General features: G+C 35.6%; 1 protein-coding gene across 1 annotated transcript in view; it reads left to right on the top strand.

The window, feature by feature from the left end:
* DPYD (dihydropyrimidine dehydrogenase) overlaps positions 1-23080 on the top strand; it is an 861792-nt gene that overhangs the window by 605532 nt on the left and 233180 nt on the right. Inside the window, exon 17 of the mRNA XM_011959403.1 lies at positions 22585-22705. Within this exon, the coding sequence (XP_011814793.1) occupies positions 22585-22705 (121 nt within the window). The remainder of the gene's footprint in view (positions 1-22584; positions 22706-23080) is intronic.

Here is a 23080-nt window from a genome sequence, read left to right as displayed (position 1 = left end):
GGTGGCTCATGCCTGTACTCCCAGCCCTTTGGGAGGCCGAGAAGGACGGATCATGAGGTCAGGAGATCAAGACCATCCTGGCCAACATGGTGAAATTCCATCTCTAGAACGAACTCAGAAACTATAGGAATAGACAAAATGTGTATCATTGTAAAGAAGCAGCTCAGACTTCAGACCACCACTTGCAGAGCTGGGCAAGAAGGGTGTATGACTCTGGACAGCAGATTTAGGCCCAGAAATACCAAATACTAAAATACAAAAAGTTAGCCAGGCATGGTGGTACGCGCCTATAGTCCCAGCTGCTGGGGAGCCCGAGACAGGGTAATCACTTGAACCAGGGAGGTGGAGGTTGCAGTGAGCCGAGATCACGCCACTGCACTCCAGCCTGGTGACAGAGCAAGACTCTGTCAAAAAAAAAAAAAAAAATTAGCAGTTGGCTTTCTTTGGCGGTCTTTTAAATAAAAGCTCACAAAATTAAACTACTAAGTTAAAAAAAAAGTTAAGACTATATTTCAACGTAGGGGCTAGCTGGAGAAGCTCTTGCAAGTTCAGCTCATTCTCAGCCTTGTGAGTCATTCACATACCCTCACTGCATGATTCAAGTTTCTTACAGAATTACATACTAATACGTTCTTTACAACCATTCACAAATAGTTAAAACAGCAAATGTTTAGTCTATGACTCTCAGAGATTTAGATTCTTTAATTTCAGCCTCTTTTGTGTTTTTCAATGTATCCATCAACAATAATAAAGAATTTACTTACTTGACTGTGCATTTCGTTCATTTTTCCAGAGTTTGTGATTTATATTACTATTCATACTATGTCAGGAATCAAAAAATTGCAATGTAGTTTCTATCACATGACGAGGCACCACTATCATTTTGTTGATAACTATCTTGAATTGTATTCATGCCCAAGTATGAAGACAGAGTACTTGGCTTGGAGCAGATGACGATGCTTCTAGGACACAGAACTCAATGAAATCATCAAGGCTTCAAATGCAGAATTCCTAGTTCAATAATTTGCCTACAGTAATGCTATTCCTAGTTCTACTTTGATATTACTACCACCCTTATATTTGCTAAAAATACATGTATGTGTATGTGTTTAATAAAAATTGAATGCATGTGTGAGAAACTTGAAATAACTCTGTTTTATACATGTACATTTTTATTTAGCTCTTTTCAATTTTCCAAAAGCAATCTGGCCCATTTAAAGTAGTTAAATTGTAAAACAGAAGCAGAACTAGCTCAGAGACTACAGGAATAGACAAGATGTGTGCCTCATTGTAGAGAAACAGCTCAGACTTCAGATCACCACTTGCAGAGCTGGGCAAGAAGGGTGTATGACTCTGGACAGTAGATCTAGGCTCAGACATACCACAGGAATTGTCAGTGTTCTTAGGTACACAATTAGAAGATAGCAATGATCAACTCAATAGCATCTCAGATGGAATTCATAGGACCTGAAAATATAAACCTTGAATATGAGAGAAATAAAGCATTCTTTCTTCTAAGGTAAAAGTTTCTGGATAATACATAAAACAGTGATGAGAATATCCCATTAATACTCCCATTAGATCTGTATTTCTCTGAACTTTTCATCCTGATCTAAACATATATAGCTTCCAAGTGGAATTTTAAACAGTTATTTTCTTAATAAAAACACAAGCATTCTTTATATTATCCTTTATCCATGTTTGAACAAAAACACTATTCTTTATTCTTAAGCTGCCCTACACAAATGGAATCATCATATAATTTGTAGCAAAAGCTAAATGTTATAATACTTTAGAGGAGCTATTAATAATTTAATTTATTCGCTCTAGTCTTCTTTAGTCTTTCTTTCCTCCTTCTTTCCTTTTCTCCTTTGTGAAGAAAATCTCACTACCTACCCATAACCCATAGGAACATCAGTGCAAACATTTGCAGTTTCAACTATTGGTGAATGAACTTGTATAAAATATACCAATACACAGTCTTTGGGGGGGTTTTGTTTGTTTGTTTGAGACAGGGTCTTGCTCTGTCATCCAGGCTGTAGTACAGTCGCACAGCCATAGCTTACTGTAACCTCGAACTCTTCTGGGCTCAAGCTATATCCTCTTGCCCCATCCTCACGAGTAGCTAGGACTACAGTCACACACAACCATGCCTGGCTAACTTTTTTATTTCCTCTTTATCTGTAGAGAGGAGGTCTGTCTTTGTTACTTAGGCTGGCTCTGAACTCCTGGCCTCAAGCGATCCTCCTGCCTTGACCTCCTGAAACACTGGAATTACAGGCATGAGCCACCACACCCACCCTCAACACATAGGTTTGCAAAAAATTAGAATCATGAGGCTAGTGTGAGCCAGTGACTTGGCTAAGAGTTATCCTAACTCTTAGAAGTTTTCTCACACCTGTATCTCAGTTTCCTCTTACTGTGTTATGTATAGAACTGGATCATGTAGGCAGGCAATGATCATATAAAATATTTCAGATTTACAGTTGCTTTGCAGTTGCATTGTATTTTTTAAAAGTTTTATCTAAGTAATGAATATTTAGTCCATAATTAATACTCAAAGTCAACAAAAATATCTACTGTGTCTTTCACGTACCAATATTATGATTGTCCCTGTGGATGATATTGCATGATGAAAAAATACATGATCTCTCTCTAACAAAATCTGTAAGCAAAGATGAAATTTAAGTTCATGAAATTAAAATAATTTTAAGGCAACTATAAAAGCGAGTGGATAATTTGGTAGTTATAGAATATACAGGGTTAACTGTGACTTTCACAAAGGGTTTTCCAAGGTAATTCATCCCCAGTGTACCACAGCCTTGCAACCACTCTCTACCCACTCATCCCTTGCCCTTTTGTATATTTTCAAATCACCTACTTGAAATTATATTACGTATTTATTTTTTTCTTATTGTATTTTCCACCAGAATGAAAACTTCATGAGAAAAGTAGCTTTGTCTTATTACTGTCAAGCTCTGGCAGATAGAGTAGCAGTTGAATACATATTTGTGGAGTGAATGAATTAACGAGTGTCACCAAATAAGGATTATTACAGACTGATTATACAACATGCAGCCCACTACTAGGCAAATAAGGTAATTATGGCTGATGATACCTTTCTGTTTACCATGAATATACTTTACTTATTTTGCAAGTTTGGATATTCATTAAACAACAGTTATAGCAATGAACCACAACAAGGAGAGATATAAAAGAGAATGAACTGATCATCTTTTCAGTTTTCTGTTTTTTAGGGCTGCTTCTGAGCTCATCCTGATTTCTTTTAAAGCCAGGAAACTCAGTATTTATTTTTATTGATTCACTTTATATTGTGTCAGGGCGAAATACAGGAAATTTAATGTCCAAACAGTTGTTCACTATCTAATTAGGAATTAAGGAATATAGGTAAAATGTTTCTTGTATATTAGGATTTTATCTATATTATATATATATATATATATATATATACACACACATATATATACACACACATAATAACGAAAGTTGTAGTCAAGTTTGGACTTGAATTTTTTTTAGATGGAAATACATTGCATATTTTGGTACTGTAGAAGTGACCAGAAATATCATAGAAATAAAATACCAAAATATTTTTATTCTTTATAAATCGTAACCTTTATCAAAAGTCACAAACATGGTAAAAATGACCTGATAGTCATTCTTTTGTGAATTTGTGTTCAAACGTAGGGTAAGACATTTATCTAGTGTGCCATTCATCCATGGGGACTCGAAATTCTTTCTTTCTTTCTTTTTTTATTTTTTAAGACGGAGTTTCACTCTTTTGCCCAGGCTGGAGTGCAGTGGCACGATCTCGGCTCACTGCAACTTCCACCTCCTGGGTTCAAGCGATTCTCTTGCCTCAGCCTCCCGAGTGGCTAGAATTAAAGGCACACACCACCATGCCCAGCTAATTTTGTTTTTTTGATTTTTAGTACAGGCCGGGTTTTACCATGTTGGCCAGGCTGGTCTTGAACTCCTGACCTCTGGTGATACACCCACCTGGGCCTCCCAAAGTGCTGAGATTACAGGCGTGAACCACTGCGCCCAGCCTCAAAATTATTTCTTACCCTTACCCGTTAGTAGCCACAGAGTGCCCATCAAACATTACTTTAATACAGGATTAAGTACTGGAAATAAAGAATGTTAGCAGTGTAACAGTGTTAGCATTGTAACTCTGAGTACATCCCAAAGAGAAATATACTTGATTTTGAATATGCTTGTAATATAAATGGCTATTCCCACTCTAATATGGATAATTCAAAGTTAGTGACATCACCACAACAATGAATTTATGCAGTATTCAAATTGGTAGCATTTCTACATCCTAAAATATCTTTTTGTAATGCTCATTTTTATTCATGAAATCTTAACAAAATTCAGATTTACTGTTATTCTTCTTTTCCTTCTTCTTTAATAGGTGCTTTAGGCTTAAGTTCATCATACCAAATTGCCCAAAAATCTAGGAAGTAATATTCAGAAGTTGTTTCTCACTCACCTTGGAAAATATTTTCGCTAATCAAACTTTAAACAAATTATTAGCTTTAATTAAATGTGAAAGAAAACAAAAGCATACAATAAAAAAACCTTTTGGTGTAAAGAGCTGATACAATAAGACCAACTTGAATATTCACAACTTTTCTATAATAATTGATTGCAACATAATCACAGTAAAATTTCAGCATACTTTAAGTACAATTAATTGTATAAAAGTAAATATATAACTCTGAAATGATTAACAAAATACTACTTTAGTATACTTTGTAAAAGTAAACCTATATTTTACGTAGTCTGACCATTTTTCCCTTTTCTAGTAGTGTATAGTTCTGTTATCTTTTCTAACTAATGTATCTTTGGATACCTATAACACTACGAATACTTTTTTCAAATAATTTTATCATAGTATCCAGTTATATAACAAGTAGTATTCATTTATTCATCTGTTAAATACATTTCTATTGAGCAAAATTAAAATCTAAATAAAATCTGAAGGAAAGGTAAATGAGTAAATTAATTCACTTAAGGGCAGGAGCAAGTGTGTGTGATATGAATGGGTTGGATATTGTGGATGGAGGAAACAACATTTATAAACTCTGGCCTGGGAGTTAAACATAAGTAGACTAATATGACTTTCCTAACATACTATATAGTGACTGGTTTTCACTGTATGCCATGGTTTAGATGTATTATATAGGCTGTTGTCTCTTTCTTAATTACTTAGAAATAACCATGGCTATAATATAATAGCATTACTGTTTTATTTCTTAAGAGGCATCTCTATGGTGTCTAAGGTTTAGGAAATTCTATTATGAATAACATAAGCTTAGATTATACATTGTGGATGAATCAATTTATGCATGTGCTATCTGAGGAGATTTGTATGTGAGCGAGACATAGAAGCCCTGTATACTCTACTCTCTATCAGAGGACAGAGGGGATTTGAAGACCAATTGTGGATGGTTATCATGCATCAACTGAAATACCCACTTCTGTCTCCTTCATCAGTTGCCCCTGTGTTAACGTACAGCATGGAATTTCCTACTTGTTCCAGGCCCAAAGCTATTGATTACCCAGGTCTTCTAAGAAGTTACATCTTCTAAATGCCTATTGTTATGTATTTGCTTTTCATAATATAAGTTTTGCCTACAAACACAGCACCTAGCATCAAAAGCAAGGCAATTTATGAGCACCACCCATCAGAAGAGATTTAGTGCTGTGTTATTTATAATAAAACCTGGAAATAATCTCAACATCCAAAAATTAATAAATAAGTAAAACAGGATGTATCTATATGATTTATAAATTAATATATGAAATATGTGACTATTAAAATTGTATTTTTAAAGAAGCTTGGTGACCCAGGGAATGCACATTCTATAAAAATGAAGGATATACAACTAAAAATGTAAGCATTACATTTTGAGTACAGTGTATTTACTCATTAAAGGAGTAAAATTTTCTTACTCAAAGGAAATAGACCTTTTTAATTTTGTTTCTATTTAGTTGTTTCATTATTAGTAATTTTAGTTTTTTCTTCTTTATTCAAGTTGGGATTTGCTTCCACGATAATTAAGAACTTTTTTTATAATCAGGAAAACGCTTTCTTTAACATTGAAAAATATAATGTAGGAATATTGAATGAATTATGGCAAATAGTTGTTTCTTTTCTCATTCAAGGTAAGACAGATATGATTTTAATCTGTAGCAAGATAAGAAAGATATTCATTGGAATTTGATGATTACAAATATTATGAGGAACAGAGTCAACTGTATCTCTTGCTAGGGATAATTTGAAATAAAATAAGAAAGCTAGAATGATTTAAGCACCATAAAGCTAATATGTGAGAGGACTTGGTAAATCATTAACTGTGGTATATATGTTAGTTTTAATATTGTCTGGGAACTTCTTCAGATCCTATTTAGGCCTGTGATCTCAATTATGTGTTTAATTAGCAAAGTTCGTTTTTGGTGGCTCAGACAGTTGCTGATTTCACATTGTAAGAATTCAGGGATGTTGTTTAAACCACAATTGATTTATTTTAAAATGTCTTATAAACTCTTTATCTTTACGTACATTTATTGCCTTGTAACATAACAAATGATCTCTTTTATCATGTCATTAGTTATAATTGTGAGAACTGTAAAATGATAGTTAAATGGTACATTTGTTGTATACATCTTTTATGTAAAGCACAGTTATAGGTTCTGATAGTTCAGATTAGTTTTATTGTTAGTTTTCTTTGACTATATGTTTGCAGATATTAACTCCTTAACCCCTTGCAATCTGCCTTCCATCTTATTAGGTGTCTATAACTACATTCCCATAAGTTACCAATAACTCTGAGTTATTGTTCTATTGCTTGCATTTCAGTCTTCATTCTACCTAATTTCTCTGCAGTATTTTACCTCAGTAATTTCATCCACATCTTTTTTAGGGGAAGTGGTCTTCTCATTTGTATTATTTTTCCTGGTTGTTCTCCTCTCTGTCTGACGATTATAAGGATTCTGCACCTCAATATTAATGATCCCAAAGCTTAAGCTCTTTTCCTTCCATATTCTCATCCGTTCACAAGACTTCAACTGCCGTCTACTAATTACAGTTTAATTTGAGAGTTATGCTAATGACTCTCAAATCTATGTTTCCAAAAATCCTTTCCTGAGATCCAAATTGCTATTAACTCTCAACCAGATTCTTTCAGGTAGATGTCCCATAGAGACCTCAAACTCAGTGCATCTAAAATTCATTCACCCTTCCCTACCCCTTGTCAAAACCTGCTTCTAAATGCCTATTGTCTCCTCACTTGGTTTATGACAGTGCTATCTTCCAACAACTGGGATCTGCAAAATTTTAAATTTTCATTCGCCAACTCTGATTTGTCCTTATCTTGAAAGGTTTTAACATTCATCTTTAAAATAACATCCTAGTCCACTTGAAATGATTGATTTTCACTGACATTGCTTTACATTAGCCATACCTTCTCTTTTTAACTGGTCTCCTGCTTGGACTCTTATCTTACACTCTCACCCCACAGACATATATAACAGTTATGTTTCTGAAACATGGATCTAAACATATGGCCTTCCGTGTTTTCTTACTGCCTAAAGGATAAGGCATAAAATCTTTCAGAAACTGACCCTAAACTCTAGCTGAGCCATGTAGATGTGTCTCCTCACTGCTTCCTTCATAGGCATTAGTTTCCTTCCCATTTCATGTGATACCATGAATTCCTATACTTTTGAGCCTTTTCTGAAGTATTTTTTAGTCGTGCACTCTTCCATAGGCTCTACTCCAGCCAATGATTTTGTGAATCCCTCAAGATTCCAAACTACAATCACCTTCACTGTTGTCTCCTCACATCTCTGTCATACACACACACTTTAGAAGTTAATAAAAATAATCACTCCACTGCTAAGTTTCCATTCACTTCGTAGACACTTCAAGTAGAACAGATTGTTTTGGATGGTTTTTATGTCTGTCTGTTTTACCAAACCAAGAATGGCCTAAACCATGAAGACGGTAAAGCTTTCAGGGTTAGATGCAGGATAGTTGCAAGTGCTCTTACATTTAAGGACATTGGTCCAGATTCAAAAAGTTTCAGTATTCCCGAAATTATTCTCTTTCAAACAAAAGGAAAAAGCAGTAGGAAATTTTTGAGTTGCATTTGTGATTTTAGCAGCTTTATGTTAAGTTCTAGGAATAGTAGCAATTGGAAAGGTATGAGATAAAGACTTCTTTATAGTGCTGGATGCTGCCTTTGCCCAGATGATGTAAAAATCTAATTAGGTGCTACCATTTCTAGATGTTAATTACATAACCAGCAAAGTTCACCATAGTATGCTTCTTTTTAAGTGAAAAAAAAGCAAAGTTTCAAACTATCTAAATTTAGCAGTCCTTTGGGTACTCTGCATGTGTTGAATATTGCACAAGTAAATACCCATCTGTTTTAGTACTAATATGATTTTGTGTATCCAGCAGTTTAAAGTTTTTTTCCCCCATGAAAACTTCATCAACTGTTTTATCACCAGTGTAGGCTTCAGGCAGTTCTGTAGAGCTGAGTTGGGATAAATGAAAGATCCTTGTCGAACTGATAATCATGCAGGTATTGAGAATGAAAGGGAGATCATATTTTCATTGAACTTCAGTGCCTCAATATATTTTTCCTTATGGACTATCTTACTGTTCTCTGTCTACATATCCATCTTGTAGATATCATAGCCACTGTTAATACATTTCAAATAAAGCTTTCCTGGATCTGGGTGATATATATCGCTACTTTCTGCAAGGGTCTCTTGAATTATATGAGGGCTTACTCATTATGACATATTAAAATGCTAAATAATTTATAGAAAAATAGAGATATATTGTAATTCTAAAGGCCATTTTTATATTCTGTTGACCCTGACATAGTTTAAGTGTCATAACTGAAACTATAACTTGATTGTAAGTTCTTTGAGGACAAAGTTGATGCCTTACTCTTGTCATTTCCACACAGTCCATGAAACTAAGGGCCTGCTCAGCAGGTCAGTAGCTCCTTTCTAAAGAAAAGTAACCAGACGCAGTATTTGGCATACACCTGCCGTAAAAGTGTGTGTCCTGGCTACCTTGACCACAATTTATTGGACCAGATATTGTATCCTGAGCAAAAAGCAACCACTTGGAGACTAAATAAAAAGAGGTCAGCAACTTGTCAGGAAGTGTGATGCCATAACCCAGGCAATAATGTCACTCCACACTGGATAGTGGTCCACTGCCTGTATCAATTAACACTCATAATTGCAAGCAACAGAAACTGACTGGCTGTCAGAAGTGAAAGGAGATTTATTGGCAGGATACAAGATGGCTTATGGAATCAAAGAAGACAGGAACAGCAGGCTTAGAAAATGGGCAAAAAACAAAAAAGGGCCGGAGAATGGACACCAAGAGCTGTCCCGCTAATACAGCCTCTACTAGGGTTGATATCCACCACTACTGCCATCATTGGATACTGTCAGGAGATGCTGCACCACACACTACCACAAATACACTTTAACCACTTTTCTGACTGTGAGGTTAAAACTTTGGGCTAGGTCTTCAGTTGGCTAGGCCTAGATAATGTACTGGTTTTTTGGTTGCAAGAGAGTAGAAAAAGTAAGACCCTCTTTTCAAACGCTTGCAAAATGAAGATAGTTCTTGTGTCCTACCAATGCTTCCTACAAATAGGAAGGGAAAGTGAAATGTCAGACAGCCAAAATATAAAGAACACTATTTGTATTGAGTCTTCTTCTCTGTGGATTTGTTTATATATATATATATACACACACACACACACAAGTGTGTATATATAGATGTATATGTGTATATACATGTGTGTATATATGTGTGTGTATACACACATGTATATATATGAAATAGTGAAAAAATTGAATTGGAAAACCAAATTCAATTCAATTTTCAAAAAAATTGAATTGGAGAACCAAAAAGGTAATATAGGAAAATGGAGAACGTGAGTAGAAGTAGAAATGGAATAAGAGATGCTGAGAAATAAGAGCAGATATATTCGTATTGCAAAGTTTTTAATCCTTAAAACAATAGACACCCATTCCTAAAGGAACAACAAGAAAACAAGAGCTGCTCTTTAGAGCTGCTACACATCTTACAAAATGAGTGTTGGTGTCCCAATCCTCAGAGGCCTAGCTCTTCCTTTACATAAAGCATTTCACTTACTTTTATATTTTTCCATGTATAGTTGTAATAAGCCCCCCAAAATGGGGTAACCTCGCCATGTTTCCTTTCCTTGACACCTGAAAGATTAAAATAGAGAACTCTCTTTTCACACACAAGCACCCCTTATGACATGTATGCTGATAATACACCACATGAGTGTAATAAATACATTGATAAAGAATTTTAGGTTCAAGATTGCTGAAGATTTTAGATAAAATCCAGTATCCATGAATTTCATTTTGGATTTGTGAATACCACACTTATAAAAGGTCATGTTTAAAGCCTTCTCTATCCCACATTTTCACTGAAGACTTCTACCAAAGTCACCCACTTTAATATTTCCTTAGTAGGATTCTTTCCTTTAGTATTTAGTTTTGAGTATTTAGCTCAAAAAGGGATATCAGTCCACAGAGCTGGCAAAAACAAACAAAATGGCCTAGATATTTGTTTCTAGCTCCTACAGCAGCAGTGGGAAGAAATCTTTAAAGAACTATACCAACTTGTTATGGATGAGTTCTCCTTAGTCGGAACCATTCATTGCCAAGGGATTGCAGTTTTTCTCTGCTAGGTTATTTAAAATTGCCTCAATAGTAATTCTTTCTTGCTTGCATTTCATAACATTCCCAAGACAGAAGCATGACTTCCCTAGACTCTCTTCATCCTAAATGTATCAGCGTGGTGGGTGCTCCAGGGCAGAATGCTGCCTCACACTAGCTTCCTACCTGTGTTGGTTAATCATTCACATCAATATAGGATTATAAAAATACTGAGGTTTTATGCTTGTGGTTGTTTTATAAGTCTAGCACTGAAATACATAAGCTAAGTGAATAGACCAACAGATGTATAAAATATCGATTGTTATACTGTTTACACTAATGCTTTGCATTAAGAGAACAAATGCCAAGCTGCTTGAAGTCTGCAAAGAATAAAACTCCTTATTATACACTTACATACACACTTGCCCTTATCAAAAATGAATCCATACATAGTAGGGCAAGCAGCTGCCTGTATTTCATAACCCACTGAGGTCTTTTTAATGTGTTCTAAGCAATGATTAGGAAACCTGCTGGGGTTCATTTTGGCTCAGCTGGTCCACAATTTTGAACACCTACTGGTGGTATCAGGAAAATATGTGCATGACCTGTTTCTCCATATACTAAGATCTTCCAAATTATGCTGCATACCCTCATTAATAAGCAAACTATGGATGACACCCTTTTTGTATGGTAGATAAAACTAGCATTTGAATTTAAAGATAAATAATATCCCACACATAAGGAAAGTTCAAGCTCATTTTTTGACTCAGTATAAAGGATTCAACAAAAGAATAAACTATTCTGAAATGCTTTAATGTAGAGAATTTGGAGGTGTCCTAATTACTGCAAAATATGGCCAATGTATGGCTCTCGAAGAGTTTTTTGTTTACCTATGAAGATAAGCCTATGGAGCCTGTGTCAATCTTGGTTTTAGAATAAAACATGATAAAAGCTAAGACAAGGGAAATAGACCTGGAAATATACACCATAGGTAAAGAAAAACATTAAAAAGCCGAAAGGAATGGCTGCCCCTAAGTGACAGACAAGTCATGGATCAAGTATGGGAACAAGGTGGGCAACTTCAGGTCAATTCAGGCAGGCACGGAGGCTCAGAGGGATCCAGTCCAGAAAGAATTGAACAACGGATAAAGTCTAGAAATGTAGAGTACAGATAGTGGGAAGGAAGAACTAGACTTCAAACAAGCAGAATGGATTATGAAAGGTAAATCAGACATTAGAATGGAGTACAGTTCAGAACAGAGGGCACTGAAGGCTCAACACACCTGGAAGAAGTTTCATCTGACCTCTCAATGAAATTTTATTTTATTTCATTTTATTTTATTCTATTCTATTTTATTTTTTGAGACAGAGTCTTGCTCTGTTGCCCAGGCTGGAGTGCAGTGATGCAATCTCAGCTCACTGCAGCCTCCACCTCCTGGGTTTAAAGGATTCTCATTCCTCAGCCTCCTGGGAGGAGGGATTACAGGTATGTGCTACCACACCTGGATTTTTTTTTTTTTCTTTTTTGTACTTTTAGTAGAGACAAGGATTCGCCATGTGAGCCAAGGTAGTCTTGAATGCCTGGCCTCAAGTGATCCACCCTCCTCAGTCTTCCAAAGTGCTGGGATTACAGTCATGAGCCAATGTGCCCAGCCTCTCAATGATATTTTTAAGAGGTTTGTCATTGATTGTATCTAAGAGACAAAGCATTGGAATGAGGATTAGTATATACACTGATTTCTCTAGCCATCCTCCCTGGATGGATAATTTTGTCTTGCGGACACAAAGGTATCATCATCTTTATCCATGGGCTTCTGCACAGTCACTGGGTGCCACATCACAATAATGACTTTGAGCAAGTTCTGAATCAACATAGCAAGTAGGTGTCCAAACTCTTTAGGGGTGTCTCTGTGTTGTCTTTTGGCAGAGGTCACTCAATCACTGTCTCCTACCATGTCCCTAAAAGCAGTCTTTTTCTAGAAGAAAAATAGCCCTGCTTCCTGGTATTGGGCCTTTTCTTTCCCCTGAGCATATATTGGCTATTGCTGGGTAGGTCACCAGCAAGGCTTAACTGTATTCAGGACATTCCAAGAGACCTTGTTCTGTCAAGCCAAAGGTAGAACTAGAATTCAGAAGAAATTTGAGAAATTCAGCATAGCTTTCTGAATTCTTCTCAGTGAGATATCCTGAGGTCACTTGGGCAAGTTTTTTTCTTCTTTGACTTTCCTAGAATATAGCCTAATCCTTTTACAGGGAGAATTCTTCATTCAAGTAGAGAACTGTCGTGTCAGTTGAGTCCTCCAGGAATCAGACACAGAGAGGGAATTAGGAGGGCAAAAGGTTTATTGGAGAGAAATGCTTGTGAAAGGAAAAAAGAGGAAGCAGAATTGGAAAAGGGGAGCCATCGGACCCTGATACAGACACAGGAAAAATCTTTGCCAGCCCAGTAGGGAGCTTCAGGACAAAGAGTGCCTATTAGAGGAGTCCCACATTCACCAGAAATAGCTAGACCCTTGTACTACAGTTTTGCTGTCATTCACTGGGGTCTCCCTGAAAGGAGCATGACCCCAGTTTAGAAGTGAGGCATACCTAAAGGAGGAAGCAGTTACAGGCAGTCATCTCACCACACTCTTGCAGCTGGGCCAGAGCTTGCAGCTGGGCCAGAGTCTGTTCCTAAAGGTAGATCTGAGTGGTTCATGTCTGTGTCTGTTGCAGTTGCCTGCTTCTGCATGTGTTTTTCTAAGACCTTTTCAGAACTTAATTACCTTAGCATATCTACTCACCAGTTCTGGTGAAAGGTTATGCGACTCCTCAACATTTCAGAAAGTTATGTAGAGGCTAGACCCTCTGCCATGCAGGGTCTGAGCCCTGCTTCCATTTCTTTGATGCAATATGGGATTCCTGGAATAGAGACAAGGTATTTACATAATAAGATAGCAATAGTGCTACAGTGCCCCTGAGAGGCTCAGTGTCCAGAATAGCACATGAAACTGTGGGCAGAAGGTGTTCATTGATCTGTTCATTTGGGCAGGTACCTCTCAAACTTCGTTACCATGGCCAGGTGAGGCAGTGGATTTCCTGTTGGGATTAGCCAGCAGAAGCAAGATAATTCTATGAAATCTGAATCTGATTCTGTAGGGACAAATTGTGGCAGAGGAGATTTGAAATTTGAACAGCTTTCAGGGCTGATCTCTGCAGTTAACACTGCCATTTGAGAGTAAAGAAGTGAGCTGCTGGGGAGAATCTGAGAGTCCTCACAGAGAATTAAACTAGTGCCTGAAAGAACTCTGGCAGTCAGGAATTAACTAAACAGTGAGTAGTGTATGGCAATTCTTGTCCATTTGTTAAAAAAAAAAAAATGCTTTAGAGACTAAGTGAAATGGGGAGCATTGACACTAAGAATGTCAGAGGAATCAGAGGAATGGTACATTAGGGAAATTTTGTCTGAAAGGAAGAAAACAAACATCATTAAGTTATATTCACCAGAAATCATATTTAAAGGAACAAAACAGGAATGTAGTTCCCTTTAGCTGATAAAAATATGGACAGCCTCTCCCTTCCCCTCCAGGTCCCAGGGACTGAAGACTGGGAGTTGAGGCAGGGTCAGGGTCAGAGGTACAAACTCAGGAAAAGCCCTCAATATATTAAAAATTCAGACAGAAAGGATCATAGTCATCTCAGGCCCTCAGGTGGGTTCTCGTGGACTCCCAGGCCACAGTAGAGGACAGTTCTCTCGAAGTATTTTAGCTCGACTCAGTTGGCTCCTGGAGTAAGAGCTACTAATATCCTGTATCTCCAGCTTATTTTGGCTCCATGGAAGAGGAGATGCAAATGTTTTGTGGTTCATGATGGAAAGCTGGTGTGTGCAATTACAAAATCTTTTTTTTTTTTTTTTTTGAGATGGTGTCTCACTCTGTCACCCAGGCTGGAGTGCAATGGCATGATCTCAGCTCACTGCAAGCTCCACCTCCCGGGTTCAAGCAGTTCTCCTGCGTCAGCCTCCCGAGTAGATGGGACTACAGGCGCCCACCACAACGCCCAGCTAATTTTTATATTTTTAATAGAGACACGGTTTCACCATGTTGGCCAGGATGGTCTTGATCTCTTGACCTCGTGATCCACCCACCTCAGCCTCCCAAAGTGCTGGGATTACAGGCGTGAGCCGCCACGCCCGGCCAGAATTTCTTTATTCTTTCATTCAACATGGTGTTTCTTGTCTTTCATGTACCAGACTCTTTGCTAGGATGAAAGAGTAAAATACATCCCCTAAAAGACTTTAAATAGTCTAGTAGAAAGAAACTGATTATTAAACAGAGAAGATGACTATAAAACACTGTGATAAATGCAGTAATAAAGAAATATTAAAGGAGCACTAAAGAGGCAGTCATTTACTAAGCCATCCTGTGCTGAAGTAGGATGGAAGGATTTGTCATGGAGGGCTGCTTTGAGGGGTGTTATTCAAGGGATAAAAAATGAAGGGCATTCCAGGTAGAGAGAAAGAAATAAAAAACTTGAAATGAGAAACAGAATGGAGAAGGCTATGTGCCTGGGGAGGAGAGGACGCACAAGCAGGTCTATGTCATCTTCTACTTAAGGCACAAGGAAGTGGCCAAACACACACACACACGTACACATGTACACATTCCAGGCATATACACCTACAACATTTTATAATCACATTATGTGTTTGTTGTATGCATTTGTCTCCCCTAGATTATAAAGTATTTTGGTTTATGTTTTTAAAGAACAGGGATAGCATATTACACGTCTCTAAATCTGTATTATCCAATACAGTAAATAAAACAGTGGTCTATTAGGTTATCCTGGACCCGATATACTATACTCTCAGTTTTCCTCCAAGTACATAGAAATAAGAAAGTCAGTGTCAATTTGTGTGGTGTAGGCTCTATCAATTCAACAATATTGTTGAATGCCTAATTTGTGTCAGGTTCTGTGCTACACGCTCGGAAATAATCCAAAATGATAGAACACTTTCAGGATGTCTTTTGTGACACCTAATATCAAATGTCCATTTTATTGTGTGCCTGGTTTGCATTTCCTTGCAGACTCTAGTTTCATCCATCTTAGTATTCAGCATGGAAAAATTGTAGTGTGGCTCATGGTCAATAAATATTTGCCAAAACGGTAGAACCCACATTACCTACAATGCCACTTTCTTTCATTTTTCTATTTATATTTGAGTGCCTTTAGAATTATTTTTAGAATAATAGATGAAATGTATCTATATTAGAAATAATTTACCTGCATTAGCGTGAACACACTTAAGCGTAGAGTTTGATGTGTTTTGGCAAATGTCTATACCCAATTATACCACATTCAAAATATGAACATTTCAGAGGTAATCACTGCTAACAGGTTACAGCATAAATGTGTAGTCTGTTTTTCATACCTCTATATAAATATATGTACATATTTATATTTTTAAAGCAGGATTATACTATGTATGTGTTATTCTGTATCTTGCTTTTGTTCACTTAATGTGTTTTGGATATCTTTCCATGTCAGTTTATGAAGATTTATTTTTAATGGCTGCATAGTATTTCATTGTATGGATTATAATACTTTTCACAAATCTTCCCTTATTGACATTTATTCTTTTTTTCACTACTGCAAACAATGCTGTAGTGAATGGCAGACATCTTTGTACACATATCTTGTGTGCATGTGAATTTCATTAGGATAGATATTTGGAACTGGAATTTAAAACTTATAAGATGAGCTTTACATTTTTATACATATTGCCACATTGTTCTTCAAAAAGGAATTATTAATTTACTTTCCTATTGAGAGCCTGTGAGAACGCCTGTTTCTTTGCAACCTCAGCAAAGAGGGATATTATCAGTCTTTACATTTTCAGCAAATCACAATAGGTAATCATGTTTATTCTTTTATTTTTCTAATTACTAGCGAGATTGAATGTCTTCTCATATTTTCTGGTCGATCGTATATTTTCTTATTGTGGAATATAGACAATATACATGAAACATATATGTGTGCATCTAAAACAGATACCTACACACATACACATATATTTTTTAACAAATCATAATATACACACCATATGACCACCGGGGCAAGAAATAGAACATCTCCAGCACCTCAAAAGCTCCCTATATGTCCCTCCCTAACACAACCCTCTCTGTCCACTTTAACACCATCCCTACTCTTTGCTTTGCTTTTCTTCGTAGTTTGATCCCCTGTGTATATGTCTCTAAAGACCATATTTACTTTCTGTTTAAGGAATTTATATGAATCAAATTATATCTATACTTTTGAGACTGGTTTCTTCTGCTAAGCATTATGAGATTCATCCTTATCATTGTATGCAGCTCTAGTGTGTTTATTCCATTGTATGAATGTATTACCATTTATTTTTCATTTTACTCTTGATGGACAATTTGGATTTTTTCCACTTTGGGGCTATTTCAAAGAGTGCTACTATGGATATTTTGAACATGTATTCTGGAGTTTGCGTCTTTAAAAGGACATACACATAAGAGTGGAACCTAGATCATACCAAACTGTTTCCCAAAAATTCTTGTACTGATTTACATTCTCCCCGGGATGTATTGACTTTCCCCCAACCCCTCAATCTGGTAGATATATAATGGCATCACATTGTGGTTTAAATGAGCATTGTCCTTATATGAAAAAAAATATGAAAGGTGTTCATGAGGCTGATCACATTTCATGTATTTTTTGGCCATTTGGATTTCATCTTGAATGAAATCCAATGAAGTATGTTATGTTGAATGAAGTATATTAAAGTTTTGCCCATTTGTCTCGTTAATTTGCCGATGGTTCTTTATATATTTTGGATACTACTCCTTTATGAGTTGTGCTGCAGAATCTTGTCCCACTTTGTGCCTTGTCTTTTCACAATGTTTTTAAATATATTAACATTTTAATTTTAATATCTTCAAATATATCAATAATTTTCCTTTAAAGAAAATGGAGCATTTCCATTACCCTCAACAATTTTCTTACACTTATTTCCACTTAATTCCTCCTCCATGCCTAATTCTCAGTCTCAACAACCACTGCTCTGCTTTCCATACTCACAGTTTTTCCTCTTACAGGATTTCAATAAATGTATGCATGTCATGTATACTTCTGTAACTCAGCATCATTTTGTTTTATTCCAGGTTGTGGCATGATTCATTAGTTTCTTTTTTTGCTGAATCATATTTCATTGTGTGGATATGCAACAATTTTGTTTATTCACTCACATATTGATGAATATTGGTGTTATGTCAAATTTGGACCTATTTTGAAAAAGTTTCTATGAGTATTCATGTGCAAGTTTTAATATAGAAATATGTTTTCATCTCACTTGTATATATAATTAAGAGTTCAATTTCTGGGTTAATTAGTAAGTCCGTGTTTACCTTTTTCAGAAACTGCACAACTAATTTCCAAAGTGGTTGGACCACTATTAGAATACTTAAGTCAGGAAAACAGATGCAAGAAGGACACATGCTAAAAAAAAAAAAAAAAGTTAATAAAAACATCTCCATTTCAACACATAATCTTTGCATTCACTAATATTATAATTGTACCTGGAATAGTTGACTGCCTGTCCTGTTTTAATGACATAGATGGATAATACATCCCTTTTGCTCATTATTTTGCAGTTACTTCTAGTCTTACAGGAATAAGTGAAGTAGAAGCCTTTTATAGTTCTAGTTTACAATTGATGGCTGAATTTCACTTTAGGGAGCAATTTTGCTAAAGAAGATGATGGTTTAGGACATGATAATGGGAAAGAAAATTAAGAAGGTGAAATTGGTACTGAGATTGATCTTCTGGGCCCCGGTTCTTTCCATCAGAAACATGGATGTAATGAAAATTCTAGCCACCTCTTGGCATGTCATATGAATTAAGACTTAAGAGTTGCTTAGTGAAAAACATTTTATAACTGGTAAAATTTTTCAGTGGATTCATTGAAATGCCACCTTCTAAGAAAGTCATTTTGAAAAGAATTGTACAGAGTGAAAATTACTAGGTAAATGGGAGAGAAATGTTTCTTCAAGTCAAAATTTCACTTGTAATTTAGCTTATCAGGAAATTCTCAGTCTCATTCTGTAGTGCTTATTCCTTTGCAGAGGACATGAAACCAGTGAGATTTGATGCCCTAAGTAATTGGTGGAAATGCCTGCTCTACAATGAAGGGGTCATCTTCAGGGTCTCAAAAGCAGCAGGATGGGTCATTTATAGAACTCCCTTAATGTGTTACTAAATACAGAGTAGTTACTAGAATTAAAAATTATTATCTTGTGGCCCAGATTAGAAATTAAGCTTTAGAAACAACCAGTTCTGCATAATGGACATTACTGCAGCAAGTAATCTGCATTCCTTAGCATTACATTTTCTAGTTGTGTTGTCACCGTTGTTTGATTTTCATAGGAATCTATTCCTGATAAGATTAGTTGCAGGCAGACACTGGGCTGTACCTCATCAAAATTTTCAAATAGGCCAAATTTGCCTCTGGCTTGCTTTTATCAAAACTCTTTTCAGCACTTGGCAAGTCTGGTCTGGTACCTTCACTTTACGTAGTATCCTCAAGACCACCATTTACTCCCCTAGATCTACCACTCATTCTCTTAGGGGCTTCAAGTGTCTTTCTGCTTATAACGCCATGCACCTCCATCACAGGAAATCATTTTGGTGTTTCAGAGCTTTCTTTGGGGATCACACTGAATAACAAAAGAGTTAACAGGTATTAAAGAACATGCGTACACACACACACACACGCAAAGAGAGAGAGAGAGAGACAAGCAAATACTGTGACAGAAATTGCAAATCATGTTCAGGGAGAAGCATTATTAATGCCTTTAGAAAGCACCAATAAAGCTTTTGTGATCTAGGTAGACGTTTTTGTGTATTAGACATTTTTAAAAATTTGTTAAGCTATTCTATTTTGTTTAATTATCCATCACTTTTTCACAGAATTACCACTGATTTGTAAAATAGTCTTCCTATATTTCATGCTTTTAGATATTATCATAAAATATATCTGGGTTTATCTTAAATCTAGACATGGTTTATATTTTGATGGATATATAAGGAAATAATCTGAAAATATGCCAAGTTGCCAAGTTTTCACTCATTCCTCATTCATTGACACAACAGATATTTTTTAGTGCCCAGAAATGGAGCGGTCAATAATTTTTTCTTCTCCTTCTCCTTCTGCTACTTCTTCTTTTTGTATGTGTCGGTAATGGTAAACTCTCGACTTCTCTGAGAGATAGGAGTATTTTTGTATATTTCTGATCCTGAAGATTTGGAGAAGAATTGGAAATTGTCTAAAACTTATTTATTTCAATAAGATTCTAAAAACTGTCTTGTTACAAAAGACAAAGCCATCTGATGCTATCACTAGAAAATGAGAAGGTCAAGATGTAGAAACACTATTAATTGCTTTTAGATTTTGAACATTCATATCAAAATTGTGAAGAAACCAGGAAAATGTAAATAGTTACAGTCTATTCTTTAACTCCCCAAAGCATATAGATTCATTTCATGATGTTATTGACCTCACCACCTTTCTGGTGGTATTAGAATATTCTCTATTATACCTGTCAAACAAAACATTGCAATTTACAGAACAGTCATTAATTTTTATGATAATTTTGGTTAGAAGTTGTTTTTAAAATTTTCAGGTAACCAAACTGTACTTACACTTGACTATGATGATTAGTCAGCAGCTAGCTTGGCTAAGTATGAAGATGAGAAAAATATATGTGAACACCGTCAACTTTACTTGTGGAACTATGGGAGGGTCAAATTATGCTATCTCAAAATAGAGACAGATGATTCAAGTACACATTGCTAACCAAAAACCCCATATATTTCTAAGAATTTGAAAAACTTTGAACAAATTCCAAATTGTTAAACAATGGGGTAAGAGGCAGTCATTTAAAGCAGTCACCTCGTGAACATCAGAAAAAAAGTCTGACAAATGTTCAAAGTAACTTATTATGGCATGGGGGTCAATAGTATTGATAGCCACTTAAAAGCCTATGTCAGATTATTAGTGTTTACTCAATTGGAACTAAATAATATTTCAAATTTGTTTCAGTAATTCTTACCAGGATACGTTCCACGTATTATGCCATTCAAGTGATCTTTAAATTATTGTCAAATTCTACCTTAAAGAGAGCTTCCACAAAGGACATGCAATTCATATCATCTAGAGTTACTGTCATTTCTAGGCTAAGTCCCATGGAAATTCATAACTTAGAAATGAAAGTCACAAAGATGCAACTGCCTTCATAATACCAATGCAGTGGTTATAAATATTTCATGAGCATTGCATGGGCAGGGGCAGATCTCCATTTTCATGAGTTAGAATTTGTATAGCTAAGTCTCCACATTTTACTATTCATAATGCATAGTATGCCCTGTAGAGCATTCCATACAGTACTTTTTTAATATTTATATTTAATGAAGAAATTACTGTTCTAAAAAGAGGACAAGCCAAGCCAAAGACTTCTTTTTCAAAGTATTAAGTTTTGCTTAATAGAGACGATAACAATCAACAGAAATTACCTCATTGCAGTATCTTAGCACAAAAATGCGTAACTTTTTGAGTAATACAGGATGATGGATCAAGACACATTAAACCTAAGTGAAAAGGTTCTCTCTAAAGGTTACAACATTACAAATCTCATCTTAAAGGAATTCGAAAGGTTAAAATGCAAAGAGCAACTTTCTTACATATAAAAATATTAATTACAAATGATATGCTTGCCTACTGTTTCATAGTTTAAATATATGACTGTATTTGTCTGGGTTTTTCTTTTATTCAAAAACATTTTAACTTGCTAACATAATATTACTCAGTTCAATAATGAATTGCTATTGCATACTTTAAGGTAATTTATCAAAGCACATTATCAGTACCTGTCAGAATAAATTTCGCACTAAAAGTAATGAAAAAAAGGACTATTGTATGTGTTGAAATCAAAGAACATTACTGTACTGTAGCTAAGTTATTCAATGGAAAGGATAGGTGTTTGCCCTCTAAATGATACTTGCCCCATGAGAAAATAAAGGCCTGGAAAATCACAGAAAATAGGCACAGGGAAATGTCTATTTCTTGCTTTTTAAAATAAGCATTTGATATTTCATTTCATTTTTGTCATTTTGATCAATTCTTTCAAGTACGTGAGTGCTGAAAAATGCTGCACAGATCTTGATAACATTTACAAAAGTAAATTAAAGTTACTGATCAGCTCATTATAATACAAGGCTGAATTATTCCATATTTGCAAATGCTATATATCACATGTAGATTGATGATGAAGTCATGGATAGATTTTATTTTGAATGCACATCAAAACTAAGTCTAATAATGAAAACAACAAGCTTTTGATTTAATATCATTCACTTGAGAGTCGGCAATTTAAATATTTTTTATTTTGCTTAAACCAATGAGATCACTAGAAATTTTGTAATGTTTCCTGTATTTACTATCAAAAGTTTGTGTTTCATTCCTGATAATATTTAACTGGAAGCGGGAAACACTGTCTTCCATTTTGTTCTTTGAAATTTTATTTTCTAAAGCCTCTCTTGAGGAATTTAACCTTTATGTGATGATTTTGCAGTTCACTTGAAGTGTGTTAACCTTAGTTCCCTAATGAGTCTAGGTGTAATACTGAGGAGGAATTTGAGAAATATATCATGTAGCTCATTGTCAAGTTGGATTTGTCTTGCACGTCTCCAGCTTTGCTGTTGTTCCAGTACACATTTTGATCACAATTCTTTAATTATGTTCTATATTTAACCGACCTATTTGAACAGGATCCAGAGCTGGTGCGTAACATCTGCCGCTGGGTTAGGCAAGCTGTTCAGATTCCTTTTTTTGCCAAGCTGACCCCAAATGTCACTGATATTGTGAGCATCGCAAGAGCTGCAAAGGAAGGTAAGAACTTGACTTGAATCAGTTGCCCACTATTATAAATATTCACTCACATTATGTAGCCATACTCAAGTATGTCTTTTCCTACAAATGTGTATTTTTTTTGTCTCAATTTTAAAAGTTTCCAATTGAGCACTCGATCCCAGAAACACAGGAGATACCTGGTCTCACGCTAGCAAATTGACCATGAACTTTGATCTGGAAACACAAGATCATTTATAGTTTTTCCTAATAAACACTTATTTCACACATTATAAGAACAAAAAGCACAGTCACGGCAATCCTGCCCAAAATAAATGACCTCATACAGTAACAAATCAATATATTAACCTTTAATGAAGTAAAATAGAAAAAAAAAGAAATTTCAGTTTCCACAAT

Source organism: Colobus angolensis, unplaced genomic scaffold (genome assembly GCF_000951035.1).
Source record: "Colobus angolensis palliatus isolate OR3802 unplaced genomic scaffold, Cang.pa_1.0 Scaffold491, whole genome shotgun sequence".
In the NCBI taxonomy this organism is placed as follows: domain Eukaryota; kingdom Metazoa; phylum Chordata; class Mammalia; order Primates; family Cercopithecidae; genus Colobus; species Colobus angolensis.
Note: the sequence above shows the minus strand (reverse complement) of the source record. Positions and strands in the feature narration are given on the sequence as shown.